Raw genomic sequence first — 18638 nt, forward strand, 5'->3', positions numbered from 1 at the left:
CAGGAATGCTGGCATCCTTCTGCCATGTTCCCCCACAGCTGATGGAAGGGTCTGGGGTGGTTTGTGATGTTTAGCTCTTTCTTCAGAGTTTGAAATATTCTTCTCATTTTTACCTAGTAATGAAAGAAAAACATAAAAGGAGATTTGTTTGTCTGCTGCTCAGGATTATTATTATTATTATTATTAAGGGCCAATGTTTGAACTGATCTCTCAGGTGTCAGAATTTAAAATGTTCCCAGGTCAGATCTTGCCTGGACTTGTGGAGCCCACTTGGCTGCAGAGGAGATCAGGAGTTCTCTGCACTGCCCTGCAGCTCCACCCTTGGGGGCAGTGCTGCCATTTCTAAATTTGCTGGCTCACAGCGGGACCACTTGGAACAGTCTGCCCGTCCAGTGACGGCCGCTGGGAGGGAGAGATGGAGCTGAAAGAAGAATCTCACTCTCCAGCTAATTTTGTTGGTGTGCCCTACAGTTGATGCAAATTAATACACTTTTAAACAGAAAGAAAAATACCAGGAGGAGCAGTGATGAATCCAAATGTGTCTGGTCTCAGAAGTGTGTATTGGACAACAGAGCAATAGCGCCCTAAAACCTTGAACGTGATGACAGAGAAAAGTGCAACACGCTCCTGTGGGAATCTTCTCTGTACAGCACATGACAAACAAATTCCTTTTACACAGGTTAACACTGCTGAACAAGGTAAACACTGTAGGAAAAAATCCAGTGCCACTCCGTGGCCCAGGTGCCGGAGTACACTCCAGATTTGTCCCAGAACTAGTTTCAGGTGCCTGATCCTTGTTCTTTCTGTTCAAGACTTCAGCTGTCTAACCCTTAAAATGATTCCACCTCCCTCTGCTTCTGCTATCTTGTCATAAATAGCCATAAATTACAAAAGGCTGATGGTAATTTTCTGCAGAAAACAGCAATTGAAAACAGCTATTTGAACTTCTTAACGATGTTGACAACTGAACGCAAGGTGGACTGTGGTGAAAGCACACTGCAGTAGTAGTATTCAAAGGCAATGTTGTAGGTTTGCTTGATATATGGACTAGTCTGTCTATAGCTCCAGGGACAGGAGATAGGAGATTATCTCTGTATATATATAATATATATATTATATATGTGTATGTGTGTATGTTCTCTGACACACTTATATGCACACCCGAGCACTTATTTTAGTGTAGAGTTCAGAAACTCTGTGGAACATAGGAAAACAGGATGTAGCTATAAAATAGCTAAATCTGTTTGGCTTTTTGCATGGTTTTATTCCTGGAAGCTTTTTTAACAGCAGACAAATCATGATCTCTGTTGACAATACAGCTGTTGAAATATTTCAGTGAAAGGTCTGATGGGTGCATAGAAAAATCAGCAGCTCTTTGTATTTTGCTTTTCTGCTACTCTGCTTCATAAATTAAACAGATGGAAGCTCAGTGAGAATCTGCTCTGTGCTGGATACAGAGGTTCCTTTATTTCAGGGCTCCTTTATTTAAGTGGCCTGCTGAGTACCACATAAAATACAGTGTAAATACATTTGATCTTGTGAAGGAAGATTGACTTTTTCATGAAGACTGTGTATCCACATCTGACTACTGATTTTTTTCTTCTTTTAGAGGCAAAATGGGAATTTGGAAGTTATTAACTGTGGTCAGTGCCTGCTTTGATTTTTTTTTTTCCCAGTATAAAGAAAGGGAAGTGTTCTGTATTCTTTTGACCCCAAGTTGAAAAATACTCTGTTTTCAGCACTGTTGTTGATACTTAAACTTATGTGTGGTTTTAGGCACTGCCTGCCACTGAGGGATTGAAGATTTTAGTTCTTCTGAGGGGAGCATAGTTTGGATTACCTTAACTTTGGACTAATGTAATTATCTTAGATTCTGATCATGGAGGTTAAAAGTAGTAATGGAGAAGACTGATACTTCATCCTATGGGATTTTTCTTTCTCTTCAATTTCTTACGAGCGATTACAGAGGAAAGAATCTATTTTGTGATTTCTGGATCTCCTACTTGCTTAGCTGCTTCTTTAACTTGGTTAGCTGCTCTTTTTCTTCTCTTTTTATCTAAGTGTTTGGTGTCTGGCTCCTGATGTTATCTTCAGGTCAACAAATGTATTGCTGAGACAGGCAGTTACACATGAAAGTATTGGTTTATATCAAAGAATCTAAATAAGAATCTCCCATTAAGTGCACATCCCCTTACACTGTTTTAAGTGTGAGTCAGAAGGGTACCAAATGATTGGTTTGCTTAGGTGTCTCCATCCCCATTGCTGACTTCTTTGACAAAGTAGCACTCTTGTGTTGAAAGCATCATTTTAATGTACTTAAAATGACAAGTTAAAAAATGAAAGGTCAGTGCAGGGAAGAAAATATAGCCTTGAATGCTCTGCCAGAGCTTCCAAAATGTAGCTGAGTTTACGGGTTAAGTTCACATGGTGTTCAGCTACAGCTTAGAACTAAAAGATGGGGAAACTAAAGTCTTGTCTTTGCTCTAAAGCTGATGCTTTGAAAAAACACACAGTCCTGTTTTAGGTCTGCTGCTGGAATAGCCATATTCCATACCCAGATACCTGGGAAAGCGTTGCACCCTGCTCTTATGAGCTCTAACAAAGGAGACCAAGTGTTAATTCTTCCCCACTTGTTTCTTATCCAGTATCTCTTCATCAGCAGAGGGAACTGGGGGATTTTACAGTCATTTTAAAGGCAATTCTCCTGGGCTCAACCACCACAGTTGCTATTTCTGCATTGCTGTCTAGGGTACATTGAAAAAAATGTCGATGGGAATGTAAGTGATTGCTGGCTTGCTGTAGCAGGCAGGAGGATTCCACAAATTCGCATCATCCCTGTGGTACACTGGAGACACTTCTATAAATTCAGTAATGCAGCTATGATTATTCTTCTCCTCGCCTCCCAATTAACCAGTACTGCACATATTGTTCCCTGTCAAATATCTTATTTTGTCAGATGCCAGAGAGCAGTGTTGTTCTCTTTTCAAATTGCTGGTTTGATTTCTGGCAGTACTTGATTGCTTTAAAATGTACTTTCTGCATCCATTTTCCTCAATACTTAATTAACTGGAGAAAACTACTGAAATGAGGTTTCAGTTAAGTAGGTGTTTCACTTTTGTCCCCACTACCTCATTCATTTATTTCCTCTAGCTCACTCAAGTAGTCCCAGAAACTTTGTCTTCCATTTGCAAGAAATTTTTCAGTCCAGATCATCTATCTTTTAGCTAAATTCTCCTGGAAAATCCCATTCTGGAAGATGCAGTTTCCATCTACACTAAATACCAGAAAAAGCTGGAAACAAGCACCTCTTTTCCAGGTCACAGCTGTTGCAGCATGAGCAGTGCCTGAGCATCGTCTGTGGTACTTCTGTGCCTTCACAGGGTTGTCTTTAGGGTACCTACAGTGCAGGTGACTGCTAGAAAGCACTTGGCTCTCACCTTTATCCCCCCTCTTTCGGTGGGGTGTCTTCAATGGGAAGTGCCTTGCCTGCAGGAAGCTCCCATGGACTAGAACTCCATGGAACACATTGCATAAAATGTAGAAGCAAATTTCTTTTCTGTGTGACAAAAATGTGGGAGATTGATACATCATAGCTTGGGACTGCATGTAGTCTAAGGTTATGCCTACCATGTGCACAGGTTCCCCATAGGTTAAGACACCAGCTTGAATATCCAGAATTCATTGGAGCAAAACAGATGCTTTTTAAAATACTTTGTTGTGACCCCATGTGTTTCTCTATTTCAGCCTTATAAGGCTACACGTGTCCCCTGGTAGAAGGATGGATCATGTTTGTATGGTACTTGTCCAGTTTTACAGTTGTCTTCATGTTTGGAAACTCTGGTTTACATAGGCAACTTGAAGAAAAGGGTATTTGCCACCGCAGGCACACCATTGAATGTGCATGTGAAATGTATAAACAGCCAGAAATTAATACATCCAGTTGAAACTTCAGAAGAAATTTAAGAAATTGAAATTAAACTATTCATGCTGGAATTTCTAAGACTTTGCCAAGATAGAATATCCTACTTTAAGTCACATGGGTAAGAGAACTTGTTTCACAGGACATTTCCCCTTCTGCCTGTGATGGGGCCACTGGGTCAGTACTGGTTTGGAAAAAAGTTTCCACACACCGGATCACTGACATTTTCTGTTGTGAGAAGAATAAACTTGGGTCCTGTGCTCATCTCAGAGCAATCATTTTCATTTTTACTGGTTTACTTTATAAACTTTCCCATGTGCAGTATCTAATTATGGTCCATTACAAAATGCTGTATTTAAATGGTAACAGTGCACAGGGCTGAAAGGGACTGTTGGTAAGTTGCTTATTCACTTTGATGATTAAACCACTAATTATTGCATTAGCATCCCAAACCACAGTCATTTGTGATGTGTCTCCTCCTTAGGCAATCCCATGAGGCATGATGGGCTAAGTAGAAAGGGTACGGCACTTGGAGAAGGGAAGGGCAAAGAACACGTAGGAGATAGTGCCAGGGATTAAGCAGAGTTGCTTTCTCCTGTGTCTGCTCCAGTGTGACTCAAGATAGTGCTGGGGTGTGGTACATCAAAAAGAGGGGATTTTTTTGCCTTAGAAATGTAAAAATAGACCTTTCCACTAATGGCTGTGAAAGACCCTATGACGCTTTCTGCCAGGTCTTATCACTGAGGCCGTACTTGCACAGTAATCAAATGAAATTATTTTATTTGGTTGAAAAAAAAGGCTTTTCAGCTTCCACACCACTGTGGTGTGCAGTTGCCTGTGCTGTTCTATGTTCCTGTTCTGAAATGTTTGGTAACACTGCTGGGTGCCATTTATCAGATGTCTTCCATCTTGCCCTCATCTGAGATAAAGCTTTTGGTGTCATTACACTGTATTTTTTTGAAAATGAACACTTTATGATCCTCCTAAAAGCAAAGGCATAAAACAAGTGTAAGGTATTACTTTGTATCTTCAGAAGCTTTTGGCTTTATATGATAAAATTCCCAGAAATAAGTTACTTGGAACAGTTTGCCCATTGGAAGACTGATGGGCACTGCATCCCTCACCCCTGCAGGTGCTGTGTTGGTTTCCCATCAATTTCCTGAAATGATGCACTTACAGACCCATTCCAGTGGCTATTTCAAGCCCAGGAGACACGTTTTGCACTTTCCTGGATTATATGAGCCACCCTTTTACTTGTACCTCTTAGCAAGGACCAGCATTTATTTCTTTCTAAAGGAAATATTTTTTATGGAATTATGGCTTCTCAAAATGTATCTAAGTATGGATCAGATTCTGCAGCCAATATGTCATCCTTGCACTTCTAAAGGTATAAAACTGTCTGATGCTGGATTTGAGCAAGTGGCTAGATAAAAATTCACAATTTTCACAAGCTTTCCTGAGTAGAGATCATTTCATTACTACAGGAAATGGGGGAACCTGTTTCCTCTGTGAAAATTTGTTGGAAAAACTCTTCCATTTCCTAATTTGTGTGGTAGAAAAAAAAAAATACAGTCATTCTAAACCAGAAAAGAATATTTGAATATCCTGGGCTGGGCGGGTGAAACAAGCCCTCAGCTGAAGACTTCTAAGCAGACCACTGAATGCAGTCTGCAGAGGCAGTGAAACAGTGTGAACAGCAGAAATAAATTTTGGTGGAAGGACTGGTGCATGCTTTCTCCTGGGCATGCTATTTGAAATTGCACGTCCTAAAGAAAAAAAAATATATTGCTCATCTGACATACCTTGATGAATCAAATTGAAAATTACCTTGGTGGAAGTGCCCTCTGTGGCCCCTTTACAGCAATAACTGTGCCATGCAGGCATGTAGAGAATAGCACCAAAGGTGAAGATGATAGTCATTTCTAAAGGCTTTTGTCGTTGAGACACTTTCTTAACTCCACGTGTTTCTTATATTTTTCTCCACTCTCTTCTTCCCTGCTCTGCAGTTATCTGTTTCTTAATAGATTTAGGCAACTAATTGCATTCTTCTTTCCCTCAGTCCCCACATAACATCCCATGGAGTGTGTGACCTTCTCCCCGGAAGAGTAATGGTACTTTTTCTCAAAGCTGGAGGAGAGGCTGCAGGTACTAGAGACATGAATTCCCTAGTCAGTGGTGAGGATTGCTTGGGTATGGTGTGTGGACAAACATGAATGGTGGGTTAGGCAACACATTTGGGTGGGTTTAAGCACCCTCAAGATGTTTAACTAGCAGTAGACCTAAGTGAGGTTGTTTCAGGGAACAGATCTCAGACATTGTCCTGGAGCAAATGCCAGCAGGAACTTGGAGAGGGATGTGTTGGTTTTGGATAGCAAATACACAGAAGAGCAGATCCCAGAGAAGGAAGTACCCAAATAACAATTTGGCCGGTATCCAATATGGGTGAAAAGGAGACATTTCAAAGACCTGTGTTTCCGTCTTCTTATTTTGTCTGTCTGGCCCAGAAAGCAGTGATAGGAAATAAAAACAATTTGATTTGAAGACATCAAAATAAAAGAGAAAAATATACTTTTGCAGGACAAAAGTCCACTAGCTATGGAATTCATTTCCATCCACTGGCCAATTCACTTGGCATTTAAAAGCCTCACAGTGATTCAGCTTCCATTACTTTTCTTGTGGGAACTGTGCCTGGTCTAATATATGTCACTGCTCACAAGCTTCTCTTGGTGTAAGTTCTACTTACACTTCTTGTTTAACCTTTCCAAAGAACACTTCTTTCTCCTGTGGCAGCTGTGTTCTTCTATTATACAGAGGCAGTTTGGTTCCTTTTCCTTTCATTGATGCATGGCTAAACATGCAAGTATGTGATTAACACTAATCTTTAAATCGGTTCTTGGCCAATTTTATTCCTTTTTTCTGAATTTCTTTAAAATCTTTAGTCAGTATCTTTGAAGGGGAAGATACCAGGCTTAAGCTCTACTCAGGTGCAGAACAAGTCCTAGACATCAAACATGTTACAGTGGGACGTAGCAGAAATCTGCTACTGCTTACAAACTCATCCTTCTGGAAGCAATCATCTACCTTCAGTTTCCTGCTAAAGGTTCCTCAGCTCTGTCTCTAAGGCAACAGTTGACCGTACAAATATGCTCAGCATCCTCTAGTCAGATGTAAAATACATATCCTCTCAAACTGAGGTGCAGCTGCTAATTTTTTTTCCCACAAAACTGACTAAATTTCACTAATTTCAACTCAGATAATTCCCTAAACACTTTTTCCACCTACTGCCTGTCAGTCCAGCAACTAAACAGTTACCAAAACACCACCTCTCTAATTGTAGCACTTTGAAAGACAAAATAACATTCTGCATTCTAATTATTTTATAATTCCTTTGATTGTTGTTTATTCAATGTGCAAATCATGTGTGCAACTCCTACATGCCTAGTGTTGAAGGAAGTATAATTGTAAATGGTTATAAATTTGCAGAAACAAACCAAGGTAGCTTGTTTAAAAGCCACACTCTGCCATTTCCTCAGAAATGTTCCCACCTGAGTCTGCTTATGAGGTGTTGGACTTGGGTCTTCTCAGCCTTTGGAGTCTGCCTTCCCCGTTTCATGGGCAAATGCTTCAACCAGTCTGGGATAACAGCAAAGACAATGGCAACACCACTAATGCCACTTCCTCTGCAAATGACTTTTCAAAGGAAAACAGTGTCTTCTTTCCAATTTTTTCAAAGGGCAGTTATAAGCCCTGCTCTCAGGAGAGGCCTCTAAACCCTGGATTAGCACAGGGAAATGTGCTTTTGCTCATCCTAGATAAGGTGCCAGACTTGCAGACAGGAGAGACAGGACTGTGGCCATGTATTTGTGCCTGGCATTTCCTATTGTCTCTCCACAGGCCCCTTCCCTCTCAGCGTGGGAGATGTCCAGATAAGCATTTTGAGGTGTATAATTCTCAGCAGACGCTACCTGGGGAGCCTTAATGTTGGACTTAGAGTTTTACATTCTGCTCTGGTGACCAAACTCCTAAATGCAAGCTATTAAAACACAAAGTCTTCTTACTGGATCTAGTCACAGCATCCAAGTCTATTTTGCTGGTCTACTCCAGAAAATGGCAGTCACAGCAAAAAAATGCAGCAGCAAACATTCTTAGTGAACAGGTTTTATGTAATTAAAGTCATTCTGCATGCTAACTACATTATTTATCTTTTAGAAACATTATTAGAGCAAGACACAAAAATGTACAGAAAACCAGCCCTCCATGGAAAACACCCTTACTGCTGCTTTGGTAGAGGGACTTTCTCCTTGCTTTTTATTAAAATTGCGTGGTCATCAATCTGCCATAAATTGTTGCTCTCCCTTGATGTACAACATTTCCACTGGAGGTGACAGAATATTTAATATTAGATGTTTTTTGCTCACCTCATCAAGGTTATGCCTCTTACTTTTAATGTGCATTTGAAATACATCTTCTAATGCCCTTAAAAAAAAAGAAAAAGGAACATCAGTGCAAAAAAACTCAACTGTTCAAGGTCCATATACTTTCAAAATGAAAAATAACTACTCAGCCTGTTTTTCAGATCACACCATCCCAACTTTCCACTTTTGCTCCGTCCCCTCCCCATCTGCCTGTAAGTGGATTTAAAAACTAAAATCTTAAACATTTTAAGGTTTTTGGTTATTCTCATCCCAAGTGTCTGCTGTTTGGCAGGAACTGTGTTAGGGAAAGAATTTCATATATGTAATTCCAATTTTTCCTTCCACTTTTAATAAAAATACAGGAGTACTGGTGCTGCCCATCGCAATGCAGTAGTCCCCCCCTGTGTTTTGGTGGGGCCTAAGTCTCCCTTGCTATTGCCAAGTTCTGTCCCACCACATCGACTAGGTGAAAATGCTGCAGGTACTGGGGTGCTGGGCAGTACTGCAAGCAGCCTCCTAGATTCATTTATAGCTCTTTTTCCTTTGTCCAGGATATGGTGCTACTCAAAGAGGGCTTTGGAACTACCTCTAGCCAGCACTTTTTAGATTCTGAAGGTCATTTGCATGATCTCTTTGCTCTTGGGTCTCCTTTTCAGTAACTTCTAACGGAAACACTGAAGGTTGGACTTCCACGCTCATGGTTTGGTTAATAAGTGTGCTAGGGAAAGGGAGATGTCTTCAGAAAGTTCTCTCAGTAATTTTTTTTATAGCCATGATCAGCTATGAGCAAAAGATGTGTGAAATGGTAAAAATAAAGACCTACCTGGCTAGGGAAATTAGGTCTCCAGGTTCTGCAATCATAACTCAATTAAATCTAACCCAATGGTTGCATTTTCAGCAATATCTGCAATGAGCTGGAGGGCTCATCAGAGCTGGTTTGGTTTTAGACTATATATTAGAATTTGGTTTTATACTGTATATAGAATTGGGAGGGCATTCATGATTTTATCTGTAGAATACTGGCCTAAATAAATGGAGACTTTAAAATGTGTCCATCATATAATTCCTGTAGCAGCAGGGTAGCTAAGGCCACTAGTTGTATTTCTTTCCTAGTTAGACACAAAACCTATTTAGAAATTCATCTTCTGATTAAAAATGAAAGGATATTATTGATTGTTCACTTTTCTTCAGTAGAGAAATTAAGTTCTGTTATTAGAGACAACCTGAGAACACAATGGACTATTTTCCACATAATTTTAGTAAATTTTATTTTTGAGGGAGGAGTGCACAGCATCTAAACCACCTCCCTCTAAAGCCAGCAGAGTAATCCTCTCACCCTGCAGGCCTGAGCAGGGACACAAACACACAGACACGCCCTTATCTTTTCTTTAACTCTATGTATGGGCTGGCATCATACTTTGTGACCTTTTTTCAATGTAAATGAATTAGTGTCTTTCAAATCTGCTACTGTTCCTCCCAGTGTATCCAGAAAATTCACTTGTAATTTGGGCCTTATGTTTGTCTGAAAACCAAAATACCTAGAAGAAAGGAGGGGAGCTATTACCTTTAACTGATTGCTCAGGAAACAAACCTAGTACTTGTGCCAATGGCCACTTGTTTTCTTTTAAAAGGGACTTAAGGATTTTAACTTAAATCCTCTAAATTGAAAGAGAAATATCGTGGTGTCAGGCTAAGCTGGATTGATTTGGGGGGTTGGCACCTCTCTAGCATCAAAGCACTTAAAACTTAAGGTAAAATCCTCTATCAAAAAAGAGTTTCTCCCAGTTAGAAATTGCATAGGAAAGGACAAAATGTTGTCACTTTTAGCAGGGCTATAAACACACATGTGGTTTATCACAGCTCTCTAGAGATTAGAAATGTGCTGGATTACTATTAGAATGTACAGAACATGAGCCCAGAAAAGGTTGCTGCAGTTAGACACCATCAGCATGAAGTGTGTTTGGCTCTGACCTTTATGTGTGAATCATTAACTTGAGACTGCACATATCCTAAAGAATGCAATCATTGCAGTTATTTATTTTGCTTTTATAGGAGGGAGGAAGAACTCTAAACACAGAATCTTGCTCTGATGGACTTTGCTAGGGAAGACCCATTGTAGCTCCATGGGTTGCTAGCTCAAGTTTGGCTGGGAACTGGAATGAGTGTTGTAACAATAATATCCATCACCATCCTGTAGAAGGGAATGATCTTGAGAACAGGGCCAGTGAATATGATATTTCCATATTTCTACTAGAAGTCAGTGGGAAATACGAGGCTGGCTGAGAATATTTTTTGTTCAGGTACTCAGTTTAAATCATGACTCCCATACAGTGCAATCACAAAAGTATTCATCACATTAAACTGAATCAGAGTTACACTTTGCTCTCATTAAAACCACCAATTATGTATACTGATGTGTGAAAATTTTGTTACTCAAAGGAATAAATATTAAAGGCAAAGCACTTACTCTTTTTGGTAACAACTTCTAATCAAAATATCATTTGTAAGATCCTGGAGAAAACAAAGGTACTCTTCTTCTCTGTACAAACACAAAACTGTCAGTATCTAACATACACAGAATACAAATAAGGTTTATGATACCATCTAAAGAGGCAGCAGTTTTAGAGTAATTAAACTAACTCAAAGAAAGACTTTTGCCAACCTAAACAAAAGTGCTAAATCTATTTACTAGTCTTCATTTTTTACTGTTCAGGCTTATAAATTTTAAAATGTCTGATTTTGATAATTGTTTTGATCAGCTCCCAAAATATTCTAATCCATTAATTTCATTAATTAAGAATATCTATGCCTTTTGTGAATAATCAGTTAAAAATGGTTCCAATGAACAAAGTGTAGGTATCAGAAGATAAATTACTTTTAATATTGTTTTTATTAATTAGTCTTAACATATTTACCTTGCCTATGGTAAGAGGACATGACCCAGAAAAGCTCTTCCAGCTTTCTGATCCCACATTTCCCAAGCAAGTAGCTGAATCCTTTATTCCCAATAGAATCCCTCTACTCACTGTATGCAATCATTGGTAATAGGCTCTTGTGTCATGTTTTCAATTTTCCACTGGATTTCTGCTTTAATATTTTGTCATGAAACTTAGAAATAGTGAAAAGGGACAAACATATGACTTACACTTCTTCAAGCTGTAATCCTGGAGAAAGTGGCATTTCAGAATCCTGACTCCACAATTCATGGTTCTGCCACAAAAAGGAAAAGGAGAAAAAAGTAAAGAATTTGTTTAATCATCTTTGTATTATCATTATGTATTTCCACTCAGAGTACCAGGGAAAATCATCTGATTTCATAGTGTATCGAAATCACAACTACATCACATCCCAGCTCGTGTGAAATAAACATCTTGGGTGTCAGTCACTCATGTAAATAATGAAAAAGTAATATTATTGGGTAGATTCATGTTAGAGAAATGGAAATCAGCTTGTATAACCTGAGAGAAATTATGCAAATGCTATAAAGAAAACCAGAATTTCTGTCAAAATTGAAAATCTTTGCAGATTCCATACACTACAACAGCATTTTCTTTAGAAGGACATGCAAAATACATTTGTGTTTTTGAAAGAGGACTTAGAAAATCAGATTGGTATCAAAATTATCTTTTGCTGTGGCATCATCAAATGAGAATAGGAACTTCTCTTGCTAATATTGTTAAATGAAGGTTTTGGTGGTTGGAACAATGATTGAAATAGTACTATCAAGCACAGGGCTATCACAAATCATGCCCTGTGGTTCCTTGGCTGAGATGTGCAGAAATTCAGCATGGTTTCTGTAAAGGGGCATGTGTGCCAAGGAATTATACAAAACTTCTCTATCATGCATGGCTTTGGCTATTGCTAAGCAGCCCTTATTTTTAAGTGTATAAAAGTCACTAAATCAATCCATCATTCATCTTGAAAATCCAGATGACTAATGAACTGCAAAATCTTGCATGGCATTCTACAGTAGTGACGTAGACTGAGTGAATAGCACTTTGTCTGGACATTTCTGGGCTCCGAGTCACTATTTGGAATGAAAGGCTGTAAACCAATCAAAAAAGCAGGAGTTCAGTCAAGTAGGAAAGAGCTCTGCTTTCAGAAGAGCAGATTTGTGTTGGGACACAGTTTTCCACATCACACAGGGTCTCATTTGTGTTTCTCAGAGAGACCAGTCGCTTTAGCTGTTCCTGTTTTATTCACAGATGTCTGTTGACCCTATCCAGACCTGCATACTGGATTTCCCAATTGCAACCTTAGTCACTTCTCATAAGATAGTAGAATATTTTGGTTTTGCTCTTAACATATATTCCCCAAAGCCACTGAATCCATTATCCATTTCATTTCCACGTAACCAGGACAACTTTTGTGTATGAGCAGTGTTTTCTGCCCTTTTTTCTTTGTAACTCACTAGGTACACTAACCTCAACTGGCTGCTGAGGAAAGTGAGCAGAATGTGGTCTCATATGTGCATCCTCTAAAAATCTGAAAGATTAAAGGCACAGTGAGAAACAGTTATGATTCAAATGATATGTTTGAAAAAAAAATTGCATAACTTTTAGCATTGATGTCAGTACCTGTGCAAGCCTTCTCTCTTTTTGTTTTTGATGTCTGCTGATTTAAGTGATGGTCTGCCCAGGGAGGAGCTCCTTTTTCTGGAAGGAGGATTATAATATTTGTATTTTACAAGAAAAGGTTGATTGGATGTCTTTAAGACCCGAGGAGTAAAACACTGCTTCTTTTCTGTAAAGTAAATTGCATGTTTGTCAAGGAGGTCCCCAGAGTAGGTTTTATGAACAGAGTTTTGAAATGCCTTCTTCTTGTTGTGACTACGCAAAGTCATGTGAGGCTGCAGGAGTGGTGAAGCAGATGATCTGTGGGCACTGGGGCTGTGAACTGGAGTCTGAGGCAAAGCACATGGAGCAGTATTTGGGATAGTCTTTCTTGCAGCAGCAGCCAGCATCAGGGTCCTTGAAGCGAACTTCTGACATGATACAGAGAGAGGCTGCTTTCTCTTTGTCCTGGGATAGCTGCTCTGACCAGACAATGGGTGACCACTTTCCAACAGTGCCCAGTTTGTCTGTAAGTTAAAGAACAAAACTGACAGGAAAATTACACGAGAATTTGCTAAAGACACTATTTCCTACAAATTAGCTCACACAGGAGGAATTTTAAGAAACTGTTTTCAAACTGGCTCAATTGCTTTTAAGTGGTGTAAATGACTTGTTCAGTTCTGGGAACCACGCTTAGAAGTAAAGCCATCTTGCCACTGTGCTTGAGCTAACAAACCAGTCCTTTTCCTCATTTCCTTTTCCTTCCTTTACTAAGTTGAAGTTTCTAATGATGAGTAGTGTTGGGAAATTACAGAAATCCCGTTTTGCTTGCCAGGGCTCACAGAGGGAGAACAGGAGACTTTTTTCTTCCTTGGACGTTTTGCATTATCGCCTGTGGAATTGATGACTCCATGGCAGTCTCACAGACCTTCTTCAATGGCACCTTCTGTTCCCTCTCCTTGTGTGCCTGTGCACATGTGAGCACGGCTTCATCTCATGAGTTTGAAGTCAAACAGAGTCAGTGTTTTCCTCACAAATACCACAGGTGAAATTGTAACCTATTGTTTTGCTGTTCATCTCACTGGGAACAAGATTTTACAAATCAAAAAATTGCACATTTCAACTGGATGATGTTTGTAAACAATATCATTGAGAATCTAGTGGTAAACCCATGTGATTCTCAAACTGTAGAAGGTTTTACAATCTAAATATGGTCTGCTTAGGAATTTTTTACCCAGAGAGACTCTGGACAATGGTAGGATGAAATGTTTTGCAAGAATTTGTCTGTTGAGATGAGATCCACTGGCAGAACTTGGTGAAGAACAGGTCTACTTACATTAATAAGAGATTGTACAGTTTCTGGTATCTGGCAGAATATGTAGAAAGAGGATTAAATACTTTAGGGTCTTGGTTTTACTAAAAAGTAACATTCTAAAATTCAGGGAACAATGTAAAACAATGTTAAGTGTGGGAACACAGAGAAAAATATTGGGATTTCTTTCTCTGAAAATATTTTCTCTTGAACATACTTACATACACGCAGCCATAACATGGATACCTTTCACTGTAGCCATGCAGGGACAGAAACAATTCAATGGGATGACAACTGCCAGGTGGCAAAACTGAGACTCAAATATTATCTCTGCTTGACTAGACTATAAAAAGCCACACTGAACAAACCTGCCCGTAACTGCTGTGCTACATGCACTCCCCACACCACAAAGCACAGCTAACTAAGGGGAAAATGGACTTTTTCATGTGGCTCAGTGCCACTTTTGTGACAGGTCCTATGCTGTCAAACATCACATACCTTCTGCTGGCTTGGAGAAACACTTCTGGACTTGAATGGTGAGGCAGGAAGACCATGTACAAGATCCTTCTTGTATTTCTCAAGGGCTTGAATTAGTCTGTCTCTTTTCTGCTGGTCTTTGTCTGTACATGTAAATATGAAAGTACAATCTGTTCCTGTTAAATCAATGATCAGGTCCTAGAGTATCACTCTTCATTCTTTTTTGCCACTAAAGATTATTCTGTCTCCTCGTCTTAATACCAAGTAGCAAACAGAGAAGGCATCATTCTACCTTTTACAGTTGGCTCTTGCTGCTTCCATGCTCAGCACACATCTGAATTTGAAATCAGTGTGAGCCAGGACTCCTTTACATCACTCACACTGTCAATAATGAGCCACTTGGAGGGATAAGAGAGCATGGTAACATTTTGTTCCCACCCTGTGCATCATTTCCCCTATCCTATATAGAAGGTGAGGCAGGTCAAAACGGAAGAGCTGAGGCAGTCAAGTAAGGATTCAAGTCTATGTACTAAGAGCTGAGTGAGCAATCAGGCTGCCACCGTGGTCTGTGCAGACTGCAATGCCAAGAAAGTCCTCTTTCTGCACTCGTCAAGCTCAGGCTGAGAAAAGAAGAGTAGAGTGATACTTCTGCTAGTCCCGCACACACAAAATGAACACAAACAGGCTCAGCCCTTTGGCACTGGCACAGGAGCTGTGGCTGGCCCATTCCTGAAGTGTCCAAGGCCAGGTGGGGCTTTGAGCAACCTGATCTTCTACAAGGTATCCCTGCCCATGGCAGGGGGATTGGAAGTAGACAGTCTCTAAGATCCCCTTCAACCCAAACTACTCTATGATTTCATGACCTTCTAATCTTCCTGAAAGCATGCAAGTGAGAGTAGAAGTAAGAACACTTATTCTTTTGATCACTATTGCTATGTAGCATATTATATAATTTAACATGTAATATATTATATATTAAGTATTATAAAATAATAATAAGAAAACACGGGGATAGGAAGCAGACATGGGTTACCCAAGACTATAGAAGCTCACAGAGACATATTCATGTATAATGCAAAGCCTCTCACAATTCATCATCCTTTGTCAGAACCTTACTATTAGCAATGCAAATAGGAATGATGCATGACCAAAATTTTCAACTCTTTTTACCTTCTGTGTTCCTTCCATGCACAGCTCTGAGAGAAAGGGTATGTTGATGTGCAGCAACACATTTCTCTTTGTAGATGATGTTTAAAAAACACCCCCCCCAGTTCTAACTGAAACTAGGGACTCACACACAAAATATCAATGAAGTGGGGTTCACTGAGGCCCTGCAAGCTGCATATGGTCTTTTGAGTTGAAAAAGCAGCTCTGTCAGAATTTCCTCATCCTATGGAGCTCTGGCACATGGTAGCACATGCCAATACTGCCAGGCAGGCCAGCAAAGAAATGTGTTCTGCTCCCTCCCCTCCAGTTGCAGCTGCACAGGCTCCTCAAACATGTAATTTTAGAGAGCTAGAAAGGCTTCAGGAGGGCTGGTGAAATGTGACTTCTGTAGTGTGATGATGCTTTGATTAATAATATCTTATTCCTGTCAAAATGCACAAGTGGTTCATGATCAGCCCAGGGTCCCCTTACACTGGTATTGTGGCAAGAGACTAGAACATGCGCTCACAATATGTTCCAAATTTTTTGCTAATGAGAAGCAACAGCTCCTCCTCTGAAGGGGTGTAATTGCAGGGCGTATCAGTAAAAATGTCACAGAATAACACCTGAAACCTGGCAAAGCAGCACTTACTAAAGATGCTCTTTCTGAAGGGGGAGATGTACCAACCTGTATTTAGTATTGCATGTTTCTGAATTAACAGGAGGGTTACTGGGTGTTAGGTAGTCTTAATGTACTATTTCTTTTAGAAAAGAAACAGCTGAAACTTTTTTAAAAATGAAACAAAACAAAACACTTATATACTGCTCTACATGGGTGGTTCTTCCAAAGTTTGTGAGGGGTTTAATATGGGGCACACCATCACACAGTCTAAGATGGCCTCAAGGCTGTGTCCTTTTCATTAAAAAAAACAGATTTCCCTGACAGACCAATATATAGTCTCCTGAGGCATTTAATCTGGCTTTCCAGTCTTGCATAGACATGAATTCATAGCATCATCCTATTACGAAAAACATGTTGACAATGCTAAATCCTATTTGGATGACTGGGAAGCAGGATTATACAACTCACTGGAACAAATAACAAAATGTACTTGCTCAATCGCGCTCATGCAGCGATTAATACCTTCCCCGTTTATCTGGGTTTCACGGGGCCCAATCAAAGGAGCCCCCCCATTCTGATTAAAGACTTTGCATTCTGCAGTCATGTGAAAAATAGCAGGCAAGGCAGCTTGTGTGGTGTCTGTGCACCAGTGCCACCAGTCAGGGTACCAGGTTTCTTTCAGGACAGTGCCAGTGGCTTGGGAGGCCTCAGGGAAAAGTGACATCCATGCCACTCCTCTCTGTCGGGGCACAGGTGAGGCAGGACAACAACTGTCTGCCCAAGGCATGGCTGAGCCTTCAGCAAGCCTTGCCAAGGGCAAGAAAATAAAATGTTCCAGGTCAAAGAGCCACAGGTTTTAAACAGCTTTTGTCTAGTGTTTCACTGATATTTTGACTATAAATATGGGTTATAAACATGCCACATGGCAGCAAGCCTATTCAAATAAGTCCTACTCCAGTGCATTATAGTTTTATGTTTTGAGGAGTTAGCAAAAGTTCCTGGGCAGAATGTCTCATAGCAACTCTCCTTCCCCTTTCCTAATAGTTTTACCTGTTGGGTTTTGTATATGCCACACCCAGGTGAGGCTGACTGAGGGATCCTGCAGCACATCCTGGTTTGCTGACATGTCTGCAGCCCTGGAGAGCCCTGCTCTCCAGTTCCTCTGTAGGAGAAAACAACCACCTGCCCATTCTGCCTTTCTCCAACTGCTTTCTGAAAACAGCAGTGACCAAGAACAAAAAAGAAAATAATATGCAAACTTGGCATGATGCTTGGGGTTTTTCTATTTTTCTTTTAGAAAGCCAAAAATTAGCCCTCCCTCGCCTTCTGATCTCATGTCTTAGCTGAAGAGTTTAAGAACTGGCTGAACTGCTTCCCAGGGAATAGAATCATGCAGTGTGGCCAGAGCAGGAGTTATTTAGGCAAATGTATTCAACAGTCTTTCTCTTAAGCTCATTTGCTTGCTAATTTATCGTCCTGCCCACTGTGGCAGGCATTAATTTATCAGTGTTAGAGTACAATTTCACTGGGACTTGTACTGGTGTCTATGCTTGTCAATGTGACAAAAATAGAGAAAATAAAAGGGGTTTGGTTGTAATCTGGTCCCTGTATACCACAGGAAGATCAGATACTATAGCTCCCACTCTGTTTTCCTGGCAGTTCTCATTGCTTGCCATTTGATAAAACACCTTGTCTTTCCTTTGCTGCTGTGTGGAAGTCCTGTGTACAAAATGAGTGGGCACAAACTTACCCAATATAGTAGAAGCAGCTTAGCTGATAATATTGGTTTATCTGAAGGAAATAAAATAAATCTGGGGTTTTTTTTAATCCAGTGCCTTTTAGTTCTACTTATCTTTATCTTAAATAGGAAGAAGGGTCGTTAAACACCTTAGAGTGCATGCACTTCTGCCTCCTAAAGCAGAAGGTTATTTTTGGGTCTAAGACAGAACATTATGGCCCAAGTATGAACATGGGATATAAAGCCAGGACAGCCTTCCCTTAAGTTGTTTACCAGATGTTACAAAACTCAGCGATTATAGTTAGAAACAGAATCCACACCTTGGCTCATTCCTTCATTCTTGGCGCAGAGTGGGAGTTTTGGTTTAATTCCTAACAAGATTTTTAAAACAGTTGGCTGATGTTTAATTCCTGATGACTTTTGAAACAACAAGGAAGTTTCAAAGCACTGTAGGGA

The 18638-nt window shown here is 40.0% G+C and overlaps 1 protein-coding gene across 1 annotated transcript in view; it reads right to left on the reverse strand.

Annotated features, from left to right (window-relative positions):
• Nucleotides 1-18638, reverse strand: part of LOC108445530 (spermatogenesis-associated protein 7 homolog) — a 37595-nt gene that overhangs the window by 3265 nt on the left and 15692 nt on the right. The window contains 8 exon segments of the mRNA XM_017729600.1: nt 1-55; nt 57-113; nt 8338-8395; nt 10802-10873; nt 11480-11544; nt 12759-12819; nt 12912-13414; nt 14698-14819. Coding sequence (XP_017585089.1) covers nt 1-55; nt 57-113; nt 8338-8395; nt 10802-10873; nt 11480-11544; nt 12759-12819; nt 12912-13414; nt 14698-14819 — 993 coding nt within the window.

Source organism: Corvus brachyrhynchos, unplaced genomic scaffold, assembly GCF_000691975.1.
Source record: "Corvus brachyrhynchos isolate BGI_N302 unplaced genomic scaffold, ASM69197v1 scaffold101, whole genome shotgun sequence".
NCBI classification, from domain to species: Eukaryota; Metazoa; Chordata; class Aves; order Passeriformes; family Corvidae; genus Corvus; species Corvus brachyrhynchos.